This window comes from Tachyglossus aculeatus, chromosome 4 (genome assembly GCF_015852505.1).
Source record: "Tachyglossus aculeatus isolate mTacAcu1 chromosome 4, mTacAcu1.pri, whole genome shotgun sequence".
Taxonomy (NCBI): Eukaryota; Metazoa; Chordata; class Mammalia; order Monotremata; family Tachyglossidae; genus Tachyglossus; species Tachyglossus aculeatus.
In genome coordinates this window covers 103,312,538-103,333,670 of record NC_052069.1, presented here as the reverse complement: position 1 = coordinate 103,333,670, position 21,133 = coordinate 103,312,538, and the positions used below count along the sequence as shown (strand labels likewise).

The 21,133-nt window shown below is 42.6% G+C and overlaps 1 protein-coding gene across 4 annotated transcripts in view; it reads right to left on the bottom strand.

Annotated features, from left to right (window-relative positions):
- Positions 1–21,133, bottom strand: part of DENND1A (DENN domain containing 1A) — a 514,969-nt gene that overhangs the window by 253,172 nt on the left and 240,664 nt on the right. For all 4 annotated transcript variants that reach the window (XM_038744796.1, XM_038744798.1, XM_038744797.1 and 1 more), the window contains exon 9: positions 11,039–11,149. In XM_038744796.1, coding sequence (XP_038600724.1) covers positions 11,039–11,149 — 111 coding nt within the window. The remainder of the gene's footprint in view (positions 1–11,038; positions 11,150–21,133) is intronic.

Below are 21,133 nucleotides of genomic sequence, written 5' to 3'. Positions count from 1 at the left end.
GACTAAGGAAAACACAAGTCACAGGCAGAACAGCTCAAAGGTGACTGTACATGACCTAAACCTACCTCTTCTCTCAATTTTAAAATCAAAGAAGAAAATGACCTGAAACTACATTTTCTGGGATTTATTTGGTTCCCACTTTAGTCCAGGATTGGAAAGAAGATTTTTTTTTGTATGGTTTATATTCCAAACAAAAAAAGGCCTTAAACCCAATACAAAAATGAAACAATGAAATCACTTCCTGTGGGGTAATTAGCCCTTTCTCTTACATGATTATTCCATGTTAAGCACCTAGTTGGGTTTTTTTTTTGTTTAGTTTTGTTTCATGTTATTTGCTAAGTCCTTACTATGTGCCAGGCACTGTACTGAGCAGCACTGGGGTAGCTACAAGATAATTGGGTTGGACACTCCCTGACTCACAGAGGGTTCAGTCTTAATCCCCCATTTTATAGACAAGGTAACTACGGCACAGAGAAACTAAGTGACTTGCCCAAGACAACGGACATGTGGCAGTGCTGGGGATGGAACCCAGGTCCCCTGACTCCCAGGCCCTCGCTATTTCCACTTGGTTTAACTGTCTAGCTGCAGAGTTACTAAAATGATTGACCGAGTTAATGGTAATTTTGGTGCTAATTTTCTCCATCCATATCATTGTTTCTGGACGTGTTGCTTTTCTGGTTCTATCATCTCAGCAGCAGGTGGATGGTGGCTGAGGGTCAATTCCAGAGGGAAGGGGGATGGAACGCATCCTGACAGTTGGAGGAAATGGATCCGATTAGACAAGCCCATTTGATAGAGGATCCCCCTCATGTAAGGAGCAGAGGTTAATGGGATAGGAATCTAAAGGGACTCTCCCGTGGATTTAAACAGTAAACACTGTAATTTATTGGGCCATTTAGACAATCTGGGGCAATAGCCTGGATGATTATGAAGAAGCGCTTACCACTTTAATCAATGACTGTGGGACTAATTATAAGTAGGTGAACAATCAAAACCTGCTTGGTGAAGTTGCCAACACCCTTCTTCTAACTGTATATCCTGGCTTTGGTCACCACTCCCTTTAATAGCATATGCATATCTAGAAAACTGGGTTACCAAATTTTTGGTTGTGATAAACATTTAGAGGGGTGTGCTATTTATATTCAAGTCACTATGCATATATGTTTCTACATATTTATTACTCTATTTATTTTACTTTAACATATTTATTCTATTTATTTTATTTTGTTAATATGTTTTGTTTTCTGTCTTCCCCTTCTAGACTGTGAGCCCGCTGTTGGGTAGGGACCGTCTCTATATGTTGCCAACTTGTACTTCCCAAGCGCTTAGTACAGTGCTCTGCACACAGTAAGCGCTCAATAAATACAATTGAATGAATGAATTAGGAAAACTGACGCTAAGAATCAGCTGGATGGGCACCTTTCCCTTCACTCTAAGTTCTATTTCAAGGACAAATAAGCAAAAGTAGAGGCCCTCAAGGACTTTTCTGTAGAAACACAAAGGGACAAAGAAAAGTCAATGCCAGAGGCTTGCCTGATCTGCCTGTCTGGTAAGCAATCATGCCAACACACATGTGGGAAGGAAAAGAAAAAGCTGCATTCATAAAATGACTAGTTGAGCATACACAGCTGACTCTACTCGAATGTTATCTTCTCAAAGACTGCCAACTTAACCACACTGTTGTAGCTTGCAGAAGCAGCAAACAAAAGAAATGACAATTGAAACCTTGTTCTATCTTACACGTGCAGAAGATACCTTTTCCCAATAGCACGCGCCTCTTTGCAATACCCAACATGCCTAGTCAGGTTGGTATATTCTTTGACTGTATCCCATCAGCCCTGACACTATAAACCAGAGGTTCAAAATGGTCAGAAATAACATCTCTGGGCTGGCAAGACTCTTCCCTCTAGCCGGTAATAATAATAACAATGGTATTTGTTAAGTGCTTACTATGTGCCAGGAAGTGTACTAAGCACCAATGTGGATACAAGCAAATCAGGTTGGATAGAGTCCCTGTCCCACACAGGGCTCACAGTCTAAATCCCCATTTTACGGAAGAGGTAATTGAGGCGCAGAGAAATAAAGTGACTTGCCCAACATAACACAGCAGACAAGCGGCAGAGCCGGGATTAAAAACCATGATCTTCTGTCTCCTAGGCCCGTGCTCTATCCACTACGCCATGTAAACTCCTTGTGAGCAATGAATATGTCTACAAACTCTTTTATATTGTACTCTCCAAAGCACTTAATACAGTGCTCTGCACATAGCACTCACTACCACTGACTGACTGACTCAAAGATCAACTAATCACTCTTGCATCCCCAATTACGCCCTCTTTTCCTCAACTCCCTCTCAATTTAATTTTCAATTCAATTCAGTCATATTTATTAAGTGCTTATTGACTGCAGAGCATTGTACTAAGCACCTGAGAAAGTACAATACAACAATAAACAGAGACATTCCCTACCCATAATGAGCTCACAGTCTAGACGGGGGAGACAGATATCAATACAAATAAATACAATTACAGATATATACGTAAGAGCTGTGGGGCTGGGGGCACTGTGGGGGAAAGCAAAGAGAGCAAGTCAAGGTGACCCAGAAGGGAGTGGGAGATGAGAAAAAGTGTGCCTTAGTCTGGGAAGGCCTCTAGGAGGAGATGTACCTTCAATAAGGCTTTGAAGTGGGGGGAGAGTAATTGTCTGTTGGATTTGAGAAGGGAGGGTGTTCCACACCAGAGACAGGATGTGGGCCAGGGGTCAGTGGTGAGACAGGTGAGATCAAGGCACAGTGAAAGGTCATCTAGGCACTTGGATCTATGACCTTTGGGCAATTGATATTTGCCCCACCCTCAACCCCACAGAATTTATGTACATATCTTTTAATTACATATTATACTTATTTATGTTAATGCCTGTCTCCCCTTCTAGACTGTTCCCTGTGGGCAGGGAACATACTCTTCCTACCTGATTTGATCAGGTTGAAAGTTTACTTCATGGTTGTGCCATGGAATCAGCAGCATGGCTTAGTTTGACAGACCATAGGCCTGGGAGTCAGAATGTCTTGGGTTCTAAACCTGGCTCCACCACTTATCTGCTATGTGACCTTGGGCAAAGCACTTCACTTTTGTGTGCCTCAGTTGCCTCATCTGTAAAATGGGGATCAAGACCATGAGCCCCACGAGGGACAGGGATTGGGTCCATCCCAATTTGCTTGTATCCAACCCCAGTGCTTAGGACAGTGTAGGCATATAGTAAGCACCTAATAAATACTGTAATTATTACTATTATTGAAGTTCTGTGAAATTGGATCGAGGTAATGTGGATGTAAGTTATCCTTATTTTATTATTTTTTAAAGTCCTTCACTCCACAGCAGAGGGCCAAGCAAAATAATCAGAGACCTGACTTGTCTTGCAATGGTCTGGTTGGCTGCTTGTGGGAAGCAGTGTAGCCTGGTGGAAAGAACACGCATCTGGGAGATATAAGATCTGGGTTTGAATCCTACATACTTGCTATGTGACCTTGGACAAGTCACTCCACCTCTCTGTATAATGGGGATTAAGATTGTGAGCCCAATGTGGGACACAGACTGTGTCCAACCTGATTACCTTGTATCTACCCCAGTACTTTGCACAGTGTCTGGCATGGAGTGCTTAACAAATACCGTAAAGAAGAGAACCCAATAGAATAACAATAACAACAGTACAGAACAGCTTATTATGTATCAAGTGCTATACTATTTGCTGAAGTAGATGCTTCAAATTATATATTACAAATTATTTATGTTAATATCTGTCTCCCCCTCTAGACTGTAAATTCACTATGGGCAGGAAACATGCTGGCTTACTCTGTTGTACTGAACTCTCCCAAGCACTTAGTACAGTGCTCTGCACATAGTAAGCACTCAATAAATACCATTAATCGATTGATTGATCTCACTGCCTCTGGTAGGATCATTCCTAAACCACCTCAAACACATATAGGTCTGTTCTATTTCCAAAGAACTATGGAAGAGGTGATTTTATCATTTCTCTTTGGGATCCTGTTCCAGGCCCAAAGGTGCATCATAAATTTTGTGCTTCTGAAATCTTCTAAATCTTGTACAAATTTGTGTTCCATAACATAGACGTTTATTTATATTATGTATATTAATGTCTGTCTCCCCCTCTAGACTGTAAGCTCATTGTGGGCAGGGAACATGTCAACCAACTCTGTTGTTCTCTCCCAAGAGCTCAGAACAGTGTTTGGCACAGAGTAAGCTCAATGAATATCATTAATTTGTCTCTATATGTTGCCGACTTGTACTTCCCAAGAGCGTAGTACAGTGCTCTACACACAGTAAGTGCTCAATAAATACGATTGAATGAATTAATTGATAAATTGCGTTCCTCGAAAAATGCTGAGTGGTGCACTGTAAGTGGTGCTACCATGAAGTACTTTTTCCCAAAGACTTACACGCAGTTGGTAGTATCAATTCCAGAACCATCCTTGACATGATAACTGGGCCCTGAATGTAAGGAAAAATTACACTGCCTCTCCATAAATTCTCTACAACGTTTATCTGAATAGTCTGTGCCATCTTGAGGAAGCAATAACATTGCCCTTCAACACTACTAAGTTTTGGCTTCTGGTCACAGGATAATCCTTTCCATGGGAAGTCCAGACTGTCATTCAAAAAACATGCTGTTCTTAATAAAACAGTCTAGGGAATGCCTGACAAAGCTACAGGATTCCAGCATATTGAAAATTTGATCAGCTCCACCACCCACTGCTTCATACAGCTACTTCTAGAAGCTCAACTAAAAGTAACACAATTGAAAAGATTATGTATACAGGTTAATGAAATGTCAGGTTACTATCTCCTATTTGGGCTTGAATAGGCCCTATTTTCATGCAACTGCAATTTACATCCTAGACATCACCATTGTGGAGCTATATGCAGTCTCCCTAAATTATTTTACAAGGGTTGCACAACTACCCTGGGCTGTTTTTTATTTTTATCAGGAATCCCATTTTAGAGTGCAGAGGGCAGAGTCCAGTAGCATATTATGATCTATGTTTTCCCTTATTGCCACAAAAATGGCTGCATGTCGCAGGGCTTCTATCATCCTTTGCCTTAACCTGAATATTTAACTCCCTCCAAATCCACTGAGTTGCAGCAGCTCCCATTCCTACGACATGTAATTTTATATCCAGCCAGTACCAAGTTCAAATGACTCAACAAGAGATTCAGAGGAAGAGTGTACTCAGTGGGATATGGGCTTGCAGTAGGAAGGGATGTGTCCTCTCACATAATCCCTTTTAAGCCACTATTAGACCATTTTAACGATGTCTGCTCTTCAAAAGGAACAATGGCAAAAAAATCATATCTTGCCTGAATCCTGGCGGGGTGACTAGCCTAGCTGGTTTAATGCAATAAAACTATATGGTTCTGTAATTAGTATGGATATCGATTTGCTTACACTAGAATCAATATATTCCAGCCCACTTGTACAGATTGCAGTTCCTGTTTACTACCTCAAGTACCTCTATACAATAAAAAAAATGAATGAGCAAATGTGGTGAGCAAAACTTATCTTGTAATTTACCCAAACAAGGGCATCTTTCACCAGTTAGTTATTTTAATATTTAGAAATCAAAGACCACCAACCCGCCCCTCAAATCCTGTTCTACTTTTTTCCTTATTAATTTGTGGTAGCGTTTCTTTGGAATTTTTTTTACATACTCAGAACCATGAGTGAAATTTGAGGTAAAAGAGTTAAAACAGGCTATTCTGCTTTCAAAATTTGGCTGGAGAGAGACATTAGCTCAGCCTAAGATGCCATTTAATTATATCTTTCCTAAGGATCTCCCTCTTCTCCAAAGAGCCGATGAATTTTTCCTGTCATTTCCTTGAATTTCTCTGTTCAGGCTATTGGTGTGAACAAGATTCATCTTTTTATTTTAAATGTATAAAAGAAGAGCAAACATAAAGTTCATTTATATTTCTTAAACAGATCACTAAATATAGTCTTAGAATTCTCTGGTAAGTTTCCAGTTACAGGGTCTTGGCTTCCCCTGAGCACAGTTTGAAATAAAATAATGCAGCTTGTTCCTACTGCTGGAACATGCAGAGCTGAGTGTGTAGGCAAGGAAGTCCTGGCTCTGGCCCAATAATTCAAACCTGTCTTAAACTGTCACTCTAATCTCTGCATGGAGGGCTGTGGATAAGAAAACAACAATGATACACTGTATTTAAGTAGACCCCGTCTCCTGAGGAAATTGAATCACGACTCCAACAGCATACCAGGATTCCTCGGTATCCCCCTGTGGACTATGGAACCATGATGATTCCCATCCTGTAGAGGGAGCCCTGAAACTGGGTCCAGCAGAGGAATGGAGTGGCTAAAAACTGAAGTCAGGAAAACTTCACTTCTAGGGCCTGGGATGGCTTGAAGAACTCAAAAGGACATCCGACTAACATCAGTACCATCACATGGGTGGGTACATTACAGTAAGAGGAATGATTCTGACCATGCTGAAATGTTGAAGACACATGGGTCCATGATGTTCAGGTACCCCTTTCCCCACAGTCCAGGTTGGAGGAAGGGGTGGAAATCTGTTTATTGTTACACTCTACTCTCCTAACCGCTTAGTACAGTGCTCTGCAAACAGTAAGTGCTCAATAAATATGATTGACTGACTGACTGACAGGCAACCGCCCCATTTAAAAATGCAGCTACAGTTCTCAGAGATTCTCAAGAACCAGGAGGCATCTGTAGTAGAAACCACATGGAGTTGGAGGCAAAAAGACTCCATAGGACATCTTGAGATTCGGTTTGGCAACGGCACATCCTTGTAGCTATATGATAAACAGCTGTTTCTAGAAATGGCAACTATAGATAATAACTAGGATGCTGGTAGCACATAAGGCAAGGATGGCTCTGACTGCAAAGAACTGATGGTCAGTCCAGTAGATTGAATGGCAGAGTTACATGGAATAGGCTCAAGTGCAAAGTTAGTTTTCCTAAAGGCACTTTTCATGGGAAAAACAGCAGCAAAAAATGGAAGAGAATTATCAAGGGGAGGGTAGAAATGAGTCCAGTCATTCTTCAAAGATACTGGAAATATTTTAGAGCTACATAGGCAACCATCTTCTAGAATGGCTTAAATCAGTCATGTCTGGAACCCAGGATACAGAGTAAATCAAATTCCCAACTGGCACATAAACACAGGCCCTCTTGTTTGAGGTGTGCTGAATCAATCAATCATATTTATTGAGCACTTACTGTGTGCAGAGCACTGTACTAAGCACCAGGGAAGTACAAGTTGGCAACATATAGAGATGGTCCTTACCCAACAGTGGGCTCACAGTCTAGAAGACACGAGGAGCAATGTGAGAGTGTCCCCTCTCTGTATTCTTTCCCTACTCAATTGTATTTATTCAGCACTTACTGTGTGCACTGTACTAAGCGCTTGGGAGAGTACAATATAACAGAGTGGGTGGACACATTTCCTGCCCATAACAAGCTTGCAGTCTAAAGGGAGAGACAGACTCCCATGGGCACCAGCCCAGTCACCAGACTGGGAGAAGGAAGGGTGGGGAGCACCCTCACTGCAACACTACATGATAATGATAACAATTGTATTTGTTAAACACTTACTATATGCCATGCACTGTTCTAAGCGCTGGGGTGGATACAAACAAATTGGATTGGACACAGTTCCTGTTCCACATGGGGCTCACAGATTCAATCCCTATTTTACAGATGAGGCAACTGAGGCCCAGAGAAGTGAAGTGACATCCCAAGATCACACAGCAGACAAGAGGCTGAGTGGGGATTAGAACTCATGACCTTCTGACTCCCAGGTCCATGCTCTATCCATTACATCATGCTGCTTCTCACAATGATGATATGACACCTCAGCATTTCTCCGATGCTGCTATATACACTATTTAAATGTCCTGAGAACACTTTTTCAGTCTTAACTGCCATATATATGAACCAGCTAGAGCCCAGTACCCAGAAAACAGACAACTGAAAGTCCAGATTAAAAAAAAATTTGACCTGGAAATGGGTACCCTCAGATTTGAAAGTACTTTGAAGTATTTAGTCTGCCACATTAGAGAATAAGATTTAGTTAAGCATCCCCTTATCATTACTCCTAAAGGAAAACAATCAATACCCATTAACAGAGCATACAAAACACAAACTTACAATTTTCTTTTACACATAAAATCACGCTCTTATTGACTCTTCAGTCTTGAAATGTATAACACTGAACTATGAACCAAATCAAGCTGGGGTTTTCAGTATTGATGTGCAGCCATTTTTAAAGAAAATAGCACTCGGAGTGCTCAAAAGCTTTTATCTTTCAGGTGCTTGATGGAGCCTAAGTAGCATTAAGCCTACATCTTATCAAACAAAATTGTGAAAAATATGGTTTGCCAAACTATTATAGGCCACATCTGGCTTTGAGAGAAGGTCACCAGAAAATCTCTGCCTAAAGTATCCTTTATATTGTTGCCTCCAAGTAAAAATGTACAAATGTGGATTTTATTAACATGGTGGAAATGTTATTAGTTCAGATAAATATATGGCACCAAAAACAAAAGTTTTTTTAATTCCAAGGTTTTGGTGGTCTTGATGTTGGAGTTAAACCTGTCTCCTGGGATATTTTCCCTGAAAGAGCTACATACGAAATAGCATGAGGCCACTGCTATTTCATATGGGATCTAATGAGACTTTTACTACTACTACTAATAATAATAATAATGGTATTTGTTAAGCACTTACTATGTGCAAAGCACTGTTCTAAGCGCTGGGGGGATACAAGGTGATCAGGTTGTCCCACGTGGGGCTCACAGTCTTAATCTCCATTTTACAGATGAGGGAACTGAGGCACAGAGAAGTTAAGTGACTTGCCCAAAATCACACAGCTGACTGTGTGACTTTGGCGGAGCCGGAATTTGAACCCATGACCTCTAACTCCAAAGCCTGGGCTCCTTCCACTGAACCACACTGCTATGGCTCAGGCAGCTGCTAGGCCAAATATTTTCAAAAGACAAATTCACTTCATACACCAAATTCAACAGATGATACATTTCCTTCTCCTCCTCTAGTGCTTTTCTTTTCTTTTTTTTGGTCTTGGCACATAATAGACTGTAGATGTACTGTGGGCAGGGTATGTGTCTGTTACATTGGACTCTCCCAAGTGCTTAGTACAGTGCTCTGCACAAGTAAGCACTCAATAAATATGACTGACTGACTGACGTTAACACAATTCCAAAAAGCTTCTCTTTGAGCTGGGGTGGTGCTTGCGTTATGTAGTTTTAGGCCAAATATCCACTGACAGAGTGAGCTGCGGATGTGACTACTGTGGATTTCAACACTGCTAAAAGGGCAGTTCTGACAGTTCAGCTCAAATGGGCACTGTGCTGAGGGGCTGGGCAGGGAGAGCAGGGCCTTCGCCTCAATCTCACACTAAGAAAGCTCTCACGATAATAGGCCCCACAGGTAAAGGGGACACTACAGACAACTACATTACCTTGAAAATACCCTCACCACTCCAGCGTCCCATTATCTTCAATCGTCCCTCTCCTTTCCTTTCTCCATCTCCTTTCTCCACACTGCCCCCCCACTGAGGCACTACAGAGTGCCAAAAAGGTCAACCTTGTTTGTAGCTCAGCGTGGGAAGAGAAAGAAGTCCAGGAAAGCTAGTGAAATTCTACTCCAGCCCTGACTCACTAACTGATGGCATGGCATCATTTTCCGACTGGAATCAGATACATATAGCTGAAGACCCAGATTAATACAACCTTCACCACCTACTCAAGCAATTCTCTTGTCTGCTGTGTGACCTTGGGCTGTGTGACCTTCTCTGTGCCTCAGTTACCTCATCTGTGAAATGGGGATTAAGACTGCGAGCCCCATGTGGGACATGGACTGTGTTCAACCTGATTAGCTTGTACCTACCCCAGCACTTAGTACAGTGCCTAGCACACAATAAGTGCTTAACAAATACTATTAAAAATAAAACACAAAAAAATGCCAAAACCAAGCCTCTGGGATTGCGCAGCATGACCAGGTAAAATTCTCCTTGCTAAGGTATGGCCTCAGAGAAATAAACTCTTCTCCTTCCCTGCCACAAGTCACCTAGATTATATACTCTATTTGTTGGACTAAATAATGAGGGATTAAAACACTGATGAACTCTCAAAATAAGGAATGTCAGTGACAAAGTGTGTTTGTGAAGTGATAATGGTATCTGCAGATGTAGATTTTTCTGATAGTCACACAAACTGATCCCAGTCAGGGGCATGCCTTTCATTTGTCTCCAATCTTACCCCAAAGTTCTCACCGAGATGAAATATTCAATAGCTGGAAAATAAGTACCAGTGTGGTACTTGCCCAGTAACGGACGTGAGAAATTTCTAGCTGGCACAATAGCTCGTTTTAATCTCAGCCTGCATTAATGGCTAATCAGAGATTGTTTCTGAATACATTAGCATCTCTAATGAGACAAGACTCCGCTCCAGATTCTCCCAGATCTCTGAGAGAGACAGTCATTTTCCCCTTTTTGGCTTCCTTCTGACTCCCTACCTCCTAGTCCTATCCAAAAATCACAGGCCACTGTTTTTTTTCTTTCCCACCCTCTCCCAACATTTCTAACAGCCAACAAGCCTTGGGCTGCAAGCTCCTTTCCCTTCTTTGCCTCTCTCACTAACCACTCTGATCCTATTCCACATCTTCCCCAGGTCCCTACCAGATTGAAAACAAAGAAAGTGGGGCTGGGAGTGAGGGAAAACTGACAAATACAACAGGAGCTTCAGGTCTGTACACTTGCACACTAGAAAATACCTGAGCACAAAGCATGCCTTTCTAAGCATTCAGTAAGTCACCCGTGAGCACTCAATAATAGTTTTTATGAGTCTTCCAGAAATCCAATGCCCTGGACTTCAAAAGTGTGTTAGCTTTGTTTGTCTGAGAGGGAAGGAAGCGAGTCATCAATAAGCAGCAAGGTGGACAGGGATGGCTGTCTCAAGTCTCTACTTACAGTGCTGAGTTTGCTGCAGATGATGAGGATCCGGCGTTCATACAGCATGCTGGCATAAAGATGGAGCATGTTGTTCACATCCACAGCGACAAAGTATTCAGTCAGATTTCTCTAGGAGGAAGAAGATGAAGTAGTTTGTGGCTGTTGCCTTAACTGCCAACATAACTATCTCTGGGCATCATAAGCCCCAGAGATTAAAACCAGGCACCCTCTAGCTTCCCTCCACCAGTTTGCCTCAGGTCTCTACGGCCCAGGTTCTGACCCTCAGCCGTGTGGTCCCTGTCCGACGGTCCACACAGACTGGGGGGGGTTCAGTTTCATATGTCGCCTCACATTGCAGCTGGCCCTTCTTTCCTCCCTCCTTCTTTCTCTCTAGCCCTCCCAATTCACTTTAGGATCTCAAACTGCCCTCTGGGTACTGAAACCTTTTCAGAGACTTGTGTTTTTTTTTCCTTTTTTAAAAAAAGAAAAAAGAAAGAAAAAAGAAAGAAAGGCAGAGATAGGAAGCAGCAGGTTGTGACAAAGCAGCGTTCTTTCCAGCTTTCTACTACAGCCTGTGCTTGGTTCTTTTAATTAGTACTACAAAATGCTCAGATTCCAGAAGAAACAGAAAATAAGTGCTTCATCACAACCAACTCTTAGGAGTTTAATAAGCCATAAGAATATGATTATTCTTTCAGTGCTGTAGGATTTAGTGTCACGCAATGCATTCTGAAAAGGAAAAGAGATTCTCTGAATGGCAGGAGCTGCAACATACACCAGATGAAGATTTATAACCGAACTAATTTACGTGAGGCATTCAGATTCTACATGCAAACAGCCCAATGTGTTTACAACAATTGTCCCGGCTGGAAATACATGTGGGTATTTATCCAATGATTCATTTGTGTTTGCCTAGAGCACGGGGTAACCACCAATCCTCAGAATTGAAACGGGTGAATTTTGTCACTTATTAAAAAGGATTTTGATGAACTTTATTTAGAGAGGGAGCTTCTCCAACTAAAATTCATCTGGATCAGAAGACCTATGAATTTTCTTACGATTCACCAAGAGAGAACTTGCACAACACTGGGCGCTGCAGAAGGAGGCATGCAGGGGCATGGTAACAAGACTAGAAGGGCACTATGCCTCAGGTGACTATGGGCAGAGATATCCTTGAAGGCACACATTTGAAGACAAAAATACAGAATGGTTCAGAATTTTAGTGGCATCTTAACTGCCGATTAGATGTGTAGAATTTTTTTTAAAGGATTAAAGTAAAAAGAAAATAGGATTTAGGAGCTTAAAGAGGCCCAGAAAGCCCATTAGCACTTTTGACAGATCCAAAGATAACTCTAAAGCCACCAATACTTGGCCTGAAGAGTCTGCCAAGAAGCTTCATACTGTGCAAAAATATGTTCCACAGCTTGCCATCCAAATACGAAGAAACAGCGTTAGAGACAAATTTTAAACCTTATTTTGGTGAGATAAAGAAAAAAAGAATCACAGAAATAGTTTTTTGGGGGGTAGGAGGTTGGGGAGAATTGATTTAACAAACTGGCTAACATACATCTATATGTATATATAGTGTATGTGTATATATATATATATATGTATATATATAACTGTGTGTGTGAGTGTATGCATGTATATATATACCAGCTAATATGAATTACACATAAGAAATCAAGCACCATAAACTTTCAGACTGGTTAGGGGAGCCACACACAGGTGTATTAAAAATATATAACATTTAGCCAAAGCCTCACTAAACTGTCATGTACTTTTTTGGTATTTCTCATCCCATCTGTGCTGATTACCAAGATATTTGTGTCTAAACAGAAGCTGTCTCCTTTATCTGTTTCCTCCCCCTTGCCGGCTTCCTTATGGGATACCACACTTCAGACTATGTTCAGTGATCTCTCGAAGAGGAGTGATTAAGAGGCACAAGTACTTGGAAGGTTCTCATGGTTTCCCACATACTGAGTAGGGGTAGAGGTCCAGACGCTTCCCACTGGATCTCAGCTGCACAGGAAATGTTGAGAATCATCTCGGGGAACATGTCCTTTGAGGAAGACTATGTGTTGGGGATGCCAGATCTGGTCCCTTCCAGGTACAACTAAGTTCACTCAGGTTTGGGGATTCGTATCACTGAGGCAACTTCCTGGAGGATTGTTTGGGGTGAAAATCCACTAGACTGTAAATCCCTTCAATCAGTCAATTAATCAATGGTATCTTTGGGCACTTACTACATGCAGAGCACTGTACTAAACACTTGGGAGTGTACAATACAACATTTGGCAGACATTTGCTGCCCATAATGAGGTTATAATCTAGAGGAGATAGACATTAATATAGGTAATTTATAATAAATAATTTAAAGATATGTACATAAGTCCTGTGGGGCTGAGGGTGGGGCAAATATCAAATGCCCAAAAGTCACAGATCCAAGGGCATAGACAACCTGGAAAGGAAAGGGAGCCAAGAAAAAGAAGGCTTAATCCAGGAAGGCATCTTGGAGGAGATGAATAATAATGCTTTGAAGGTGGGGAGAGTGGTGGTCTGGCATATATAGATGAGGAGGAAGTTCCAGGCCAGGGGAGGATGTGGGAAAGGGGTCTGCGGTGAGATAGAAGAGATTGGGGCACAGTGATTAAGTTGGTGCTAGAGGAATAAAGAGTGCGGGCTGGACTGTAGTAAGAGATAAGTGAGGTGAGGTAGGAAGGGACGAGTTGATGAATGCTTTAAAACTGATTGTACAGAAGTTCTGTTTCATCAATCATACTGAGTGCTTACTATTTGCAGAGCACTGTACTAAGCATTTGGAAGATGACAATTCATTCAATTGCACTTATTGAGCACTTAGAGTTGGCAGACATGTTCCCTGGTCACTTCTGTTAGATGCAGAGATGAATGGACAACCACTGGAGGGTCTTGAAGAGTGGGGAGACATGAACTTTTTTGAGAAAAATTATCCATGCAGCGGAATGAAGTATGGACTGGAGTCGGGAGAGACAGATGTTGAAGTCAAGGTGGGATAGGATAAGTGCTTGGATCAGTGTGATAGCAGTTTGGATGGAGAAGAAAGGGCAGGTTTTAGCAATGTGTGAAGGTAGAACTGATGGGATTTGGTGACAGATTGAATATGTGGGTGGAATGAGAGAGATGAGTCGAGGACAACGCCAAGGCTACAGGCTTGTGAGACAGGGAGGATAATGGCATTGCTCTTCCACTTGTCTGCTGGGTAACCATGGGCAAGTCACTTCACTTCTCTGTACCTCATTTTACCTCATCTGTAAAATGGGGATTGAGACTGTAAGCCCCACATGGGACAGGAACTGTATCCATCTCAATTTATTTGTATCCACCAAGCGCTTAGTACAGTGCCTGGCCCAAAGTAAATGCTTAACAAATACCAATATTATTATTACAGTGATGGGAAAAACAGGGGAAGGACAGTGTTTGGGTAGGAAGATAAGGAGTTCAACTTCGGACATGTTTAGTTTGAGGGGTTGGCAGGACACCCAGGTAGAGATGTCCTGAAGTCAGGAGGAGAGAACATGGGCTCTCCTTGGAATCACAAGGACTTGGGTTCTAATCCAGACTCTGCAGGTTGCTTGCTGTGTGACCTTGGGCAAGTCACTTAACTTCTCTGTGCCTCAGTTTCCTCAACTGTAAAATGGGGATACCTGTTCTCCCTCCAACTTAGACACGCAGGATTGTGTCCAACCTGAAATGTGTACCTACCCAAGTGCTTAGAACAAGTGTTCAACATTTAGTAAGTACTCAACAAATACCTTAAAAAAATGAGAGACTGCAGGAAAGAAGAGAGGTCATGGCTGGAGATGTAGATTTGGGAAACATCCTCATAGAGATGGTAGTTGAAACCATGGGAGCAAATGAGTTCTCCAAGGGAGGGGGTATAGATGGAGAATAGAAGGTGACCTAGAGTAGAGCCTTAAGGAACCCCCACTGTCAGAGGGTGTAGGGCAGAGAACCAGCAAAAGATACTAAGAAGGAGTGGTCAGAGAAATAGGAGGGGAACCAAGAGAAGACAGTGACAGTGAAGCCAAGACTGGATAAAGTTTCAAGGAGAAGGGGGTGGTCGACGGTGTCAAGGACATCTGAGAGGTCAAGGAGGATTAGAATGGAGCAGAGGCCATCAGATTTGGCAAGAAAATGGTCACTGGTGACCTTAAAGGGGACTGTTTCTTTGAGAAACAGCATGGTCTAGTGGACAGAGCATAGGCCTAGGAGTAAGATGGACCTAGGCTCTAGTTCTGGCTTTGCCACTTGTCTGCTGTGTAGCCTTGGACAAGTCACTGCACTTGTCTGCACCTCAATTACCTCATCTGCAAAATGGGAATTATTATTATTATTTTCATCATCATCATTATCATTATTATTCTGGTATTTGTTAAGCGCTTACTATGTGCCAGGCACTGTACTAAGCACTGGATTAAAACTGTGAGGTCCATATGGGACAGGGACTGTGTCCAATCTGATTAATTTCTATCTACCTCAGAGCTTAGTACAGTGCTTGGCAGATAACAAGTGCTTAAAAGTTGCACTAAAAAAAGAGTGAAGGGGATACAGGTTAGATTGGAGGAGATCAAGGAGAGAACTGGAAGAGAGGAAGTGGAGAAAGTTGAAGTAAATAACTCTCTCAAGAAGTTTGGAGGGAAATGTGGCAATAACTGGAGGGAGCCATGGGTTCAAGAAAGGGTTCTTTTAGGATAGGGGATTTGTAAGCATGTTTGAAAGCAGTGGGGAAGAAGCTGTTGAAAAGTGAACAATTGAAGTTGGCAATCTAGGAGGGAAGAAGGGAGGGGACAAGTGTTTAAAAAAAGTATGAAGGGATGGGTCAGAAGCACATGTGGAGGGAATAGATTTATCTTAAATACCAAAATTATTATTATTATTATTTTAAAAAGAGGAGAGGGATCTCTTTTTGAGTTACTGTAGTAACCATAGGAAGAGTCAAAGAGGGTGGAGGGGGTGCTGAAGGGGAAATGTGAGGGTGATCACACCTGACGGTTTCAATTTTGTTGATGAAGGATGTAGCCAAGTCATTCAGTGAAGGAGATGGTAGGGGAAGAGGGACAAGATGTTTGAGAAGGGAGTTAAATGTCTAGAACAACTGGAAGGGGCAGTGGATTTCGGAGTGAATTAGGAAGAACTTTTGTTGTCAGGCAGAGGAAAGCGCCAAATTGAAGCAGGTAAGAACGAATTTTAGGTGGACCAAGTCAGAGAGGTGTCTGGATTTCCATCGACAGTACTCTGCAGCTTGGGCACAGCAGTGGAGGAAGCATACTCTGGAGGTGATAGTGGGTTGTCAGCTAGTGGTGTGAGATTTGCAGAGGGACAAAGGAGCCAGGGAGCTGAGTTCAGAGGACAGGGTGGTGTTGAGGGTGTCAATTTGTGCATCAAGAGAATAATTGTGGTATTTGTTAAGCACTTACTATGTGCCAGGAACTGTACTAAGCACGGGCATGGATACAAGCAAATCGGGTTGGATACAGTCCCTGTCCCATGTGGAGCTCACAGTCTCAATCCCCATTTTACAGATGAGGTAACTGAAGCCCAGAGAAGTGAAGTGACTTCCCTAAGGTCACACAGCAGACAAGTGGTAGAGTCAAAATTAGAACCAGACCGTCCGACTCCCAGGCCCGTGCCCTATCCACAACACCAAGGTAGTTTGGGCATGGAGATCAGATGGGGCAGAATGACTGCATGACAACTGGAGGAGGGGTCAAAAGAACAGAGGTTTCTGTGGAGGAGGAGGGCATATTTGCGGCCGGTGAGTTTATGAGAAAGAGAGCAGGTGAGGAGGTTGTACTCTGGTATAGGAATTTCAGAATTGGTGAGGGTAGAGATTGAGCAGTGATTAGAGATTATAAAATCAACTGCCCAAATTGATGAGTGTGTGAGGTGGGATGGAGCACGAGGTCACTGGAGTACAGGAGTGAGAGGAAGTGGACAATAGAAGGGTCGTCAGGTGTATCCATATAGATATTGAAGTCCCCAGGAATCAATGTAGAGATGGAGAATGAGAGAAGGAATGTGAGAAAGGCATCAAAATGGTCCAGAAAGTTGGAGGAGGAGCCTGGGGGGCGGTAAATGCCTGTGACTAGTAGTCAGAGTGGGTGGTAGAGACGGATAATATGGGCATCAAAGGAAGGGAAAGAGGGGGTGGGGGAGGTAGGATGGTGCAAAACCAGCACTGGGGAGCAAGAAGGAAGCCGAACCCTCCCCGACACCCAGCGTCCCTCCTCCCCCACGCCCCCAGAGAGAGTGTCATCTGGGGAGAGCCAAGTTTCAAGGAAGGCAGGGGGCAGCAGTGACTGGGGCAGGGCCAGGCCAATGATGAACGGAAGCCTTCCCGTGATGGAGCGGGGGTTCCACAGGCTACATTTGGCTGAGGCTGTGGGGAGGGCTCAGAGGCTGGGGATGGGGTGAGGGGTAGGAAGGGGTTGAATGGGAGTGATCGGGAGGGGTTGAATGGGAGTGAGCTGGAAGAGAAACTACAGTTTGTTTGGTATGCTAAGTACTTTCATTCTTCTCCCTTTACATGACCTAGAGATGATGGCTGATGGTACCACAGCTTCACGGTTCTTACAGATTGATCCATCGCCAAATTAATTTCTCATTTAACTGTGCCTTCCTTCTTCACCTATTTCTGGCCCTTAAATATATCGGGGCCTTATCAAAATCACTGCCCTCAATCCAAAACAAGGAGTAAAACAGCACTCACAAAATTCCCTCCCTAGGAGGCTAAGAGTCTTCTGGGAAAACATTTTAAGCAGGATTTACAGATATCTTAAAATGAACTGAGGGCACACCCTGAATCAGGAGTTGCTTTGAAGAAGGTGGGCAGTTTCTCCCCTTCCCCACACAAATGCACCTATTTCATTTCATTCGAAGCATCATCTAAGAAAGGAATGCCTTCCTTGGAGGCAATGAGTGACATGAGAGGCTGTACACTTGCTTCTGACTTCTTGCCACTCACACTGGGGTGGCTCTGACTCCAAAGACAATGGAGTGTTTGGTCATCCAAATGACCAACGGTCATAATCAAGTCCTTCAACTATATTGTGTTTCAGCATCCCCTAAAAATGCTCCCTCTTGGATAGGCAACCAGAAGCAACTGGTTTGGTTCTCCCAGCAGGTTTTATTTCTGGAGCATGGCATTTATTCCAAAGATTGCACCACAAAAGGTCTTCAGAACTCTTCACTAATTTCATGCCAAACTGTGAAGCATACTTTGGAGAGTCTAAAGCTCTGATGTTATTCCTATGGAAAAAGGATATTCCAAATTCGGATTCTAAAACAACTAGTTTGAGAAGAGTCCCAAACAGTTCAGAAAGCAATCAAATCAGTGACATGACTTGAAGTCTGTGGGTTACAAAAAAGAAAACAAAGACTTACAGAGGGGAAAATTTCCATCCCTCTGCGTTAGTGAAATCCACTGCAATAAACAATCTCCTGAAAAACCCAGGATGCAAATGATTAAATGCTCGGCATAGCTCAGTACTTGATAATGGGTAACCCGCAAGGAACCTAGCTTGTTTGTTTTTGAAAGTCTCAATGAGTTCATAAATCTTCTCTGTATCATATGGAATCTTTTGAAAAAGTGGATCCTCAGTGATGTTATATGTAACTGTCCATTCTAAATGCTTTCTATACATCATTAACCATTCAGTATGACACAGAGTCAGATAATTAAGACATGTTTGTTAATGTTCCAAATGGAGTCCTGTATGATTATCCATTAATCAAGCAGAACTTCAAAACATGACCAGCACAAGCTCAGTTACACTACCAGCTTACAATGTAATTATTACTAAACATCTGTTCACGGTCTGTGACATTTTTGAAAATGCAGGTCGATTGTTTAAAATCTATAAAGATTTATGCTCATTTAATGTTTTTAAATTTTTGCCTGTACAAAACATACTCCTCCGTGTGTTACCTAGAGAGGCAGATAAAACGTTGATGAGCAATTACCCAGTGGTATTCTTCCTTCACAAAGGGAAAAAAAAGTATTTCTGACAGAGATTGTGGAAATCACCTAAGAATAAATTCAATAAGAGCTAGTTTATAGGAAAATAATTAATTTTCATTATTAACTATTCAATGATGTTCTGGTGACAGAGTAATCTAAAGGGACTTCTTTTCAAGAAGCAACTACTCATTGTTGCCCATAATTTCTTGAAATCCTCTACCATTTGGCTAATAGCTCCAGGAGGACCTGCTCTATCAACCCCAAAGACTCCCCAATTCTCCTGTTTTAGTAACATCCCCACTGAATTTTGGATCTATTTGCCACCCTATAACCACCTTCCCCCAACTCTGTGTCTTTACTCTCTGTATCTTTACTGTGGTAGGGTCCTTTGAATTCTGATGTAATGGCTTTGATTCCTACGTATCCATTTCATCTCCTGGCCCCAAATGGGATAAAACACAATTTCAGGACTCAATCCAGATTGAGCAAGTTAACAGGCATAAGATGCATAAACACCAGCATTCTGCACATGTAGATCGTCCAGGGGAGGGTGCCTATACATCCCACAGAAAGATTCATGGTTTGGTTAGAAAACACACCAACCTGAAAATTAGAAAGTTTCATACACCAATTTGAGCTTCACAGAACTTCAGAAAGAGATATTTGTGATTTTCTCTCTCCCAAACTTATAGAGAAATGGCTTTCAGTTAATTAGAACTAATGTTCAGTGCTGTCAACAGTTTCAAATACTGGGCATAAAGGAAGCACTCGCGTAGGGCGCATGGAAGTGACAAATATAAGACTGTGAAAATACATCAAGCGGCACAATAATGGCAGACAACTGGGATCTCTTAAATTTCCATGACGCAAATGACAATCTCCATTGCTTGAGAGACAGGCAATGTGACTACAGGAGTCAAATCAGCAGGGTTCCAGATACTGTGAGCCCGTTGTTGGGTAGGGACCGTCTCTATATGTTGCTGACTTGTACTTCCCAAGTGATTAATACAGTGCTCTGCACACAGTAAGCGCTCAATAAATATGACTGAATGAATGAATGAATGAATAAAGATGCTGAAACAGCTACCTAGAATGCAACCAGTTTAGCCTGGAAGAGACAGAGAAGCTAATACCCAGAAAGCTAGTATCCCTATCCTTCAGCTTTAAATCACCAACAGGAACAGAAGGAGTGTTAGAACAGATATGAGCAGAACAAAATGGAAATTCAAGGGAGATGGAATGGAAAGAAAATAATTAGAGAAAATAAATAATAACTGTGGTATTTGTTAAGCGCTTACAAGGCATCAAGCACTGTCCTAAGCACAGAGGTAGATATTCATTAATTCATTCAATCGTATTTATTGAGCGCTTACTGTGTGCAGAGCACTGTACTAAGCGCTTGGGAATCACAAGTTGGCAACATACAGAGATGGTCCCTACCCAACAGTGGGCTCACAGTCTAGAAGGGGGAGGCAGAGAACAAAACAAAACATATTAACAAAATAAAATAAATAGAATATGTACAAGTAAAATAAATAGAGTAATAAATACATACAAACATATATACATATATACAGGCGCTGTGGGGAAGGGAAGGAGGTAAGGCGGCGGGGGATGGGGAGGGGGAGGAGGGGAAGAGGAAGGAAGGGGCTCAGTCTGGGAAGGCCTCCTGGAGGAGGTGAGCTCTCAGTAGGGCCTTGAAGGGAGGAAGAGAGCTAGCTTGGCGGATGTGCAGAGGGAGGACATTCCAGGCCAGGGGGATGACGTAGGCCGGGGGTCGACGGTGGGACAGGTGAGAACGAAGCACGGTGAGGAGATTAGCGGCAGAGGAGTGGAGGGTGTGGGCTGGGCTGTAGAAGGAGAGAAGGGAGGTGAGGTAGGAGCGGGCGAGGTCATGGAGAGCCTTGAAGCCGAGGGTGAGGAGTTTCTGCCTGATGCATAGGTTGATTGGTAGCCACTGGAGATTTTTGAGGAGGGGAGTAACATGCCCAGAGCGTTTCAGGACAAAGACAATCCGGGCAGCGGTGTGAAGTATGGATTGAAGAGGGGAGAGACAGGAGGGTGGGAGATCAGAGATGAGGCTGATACAGTAGTCCAGACGAGATAGCATG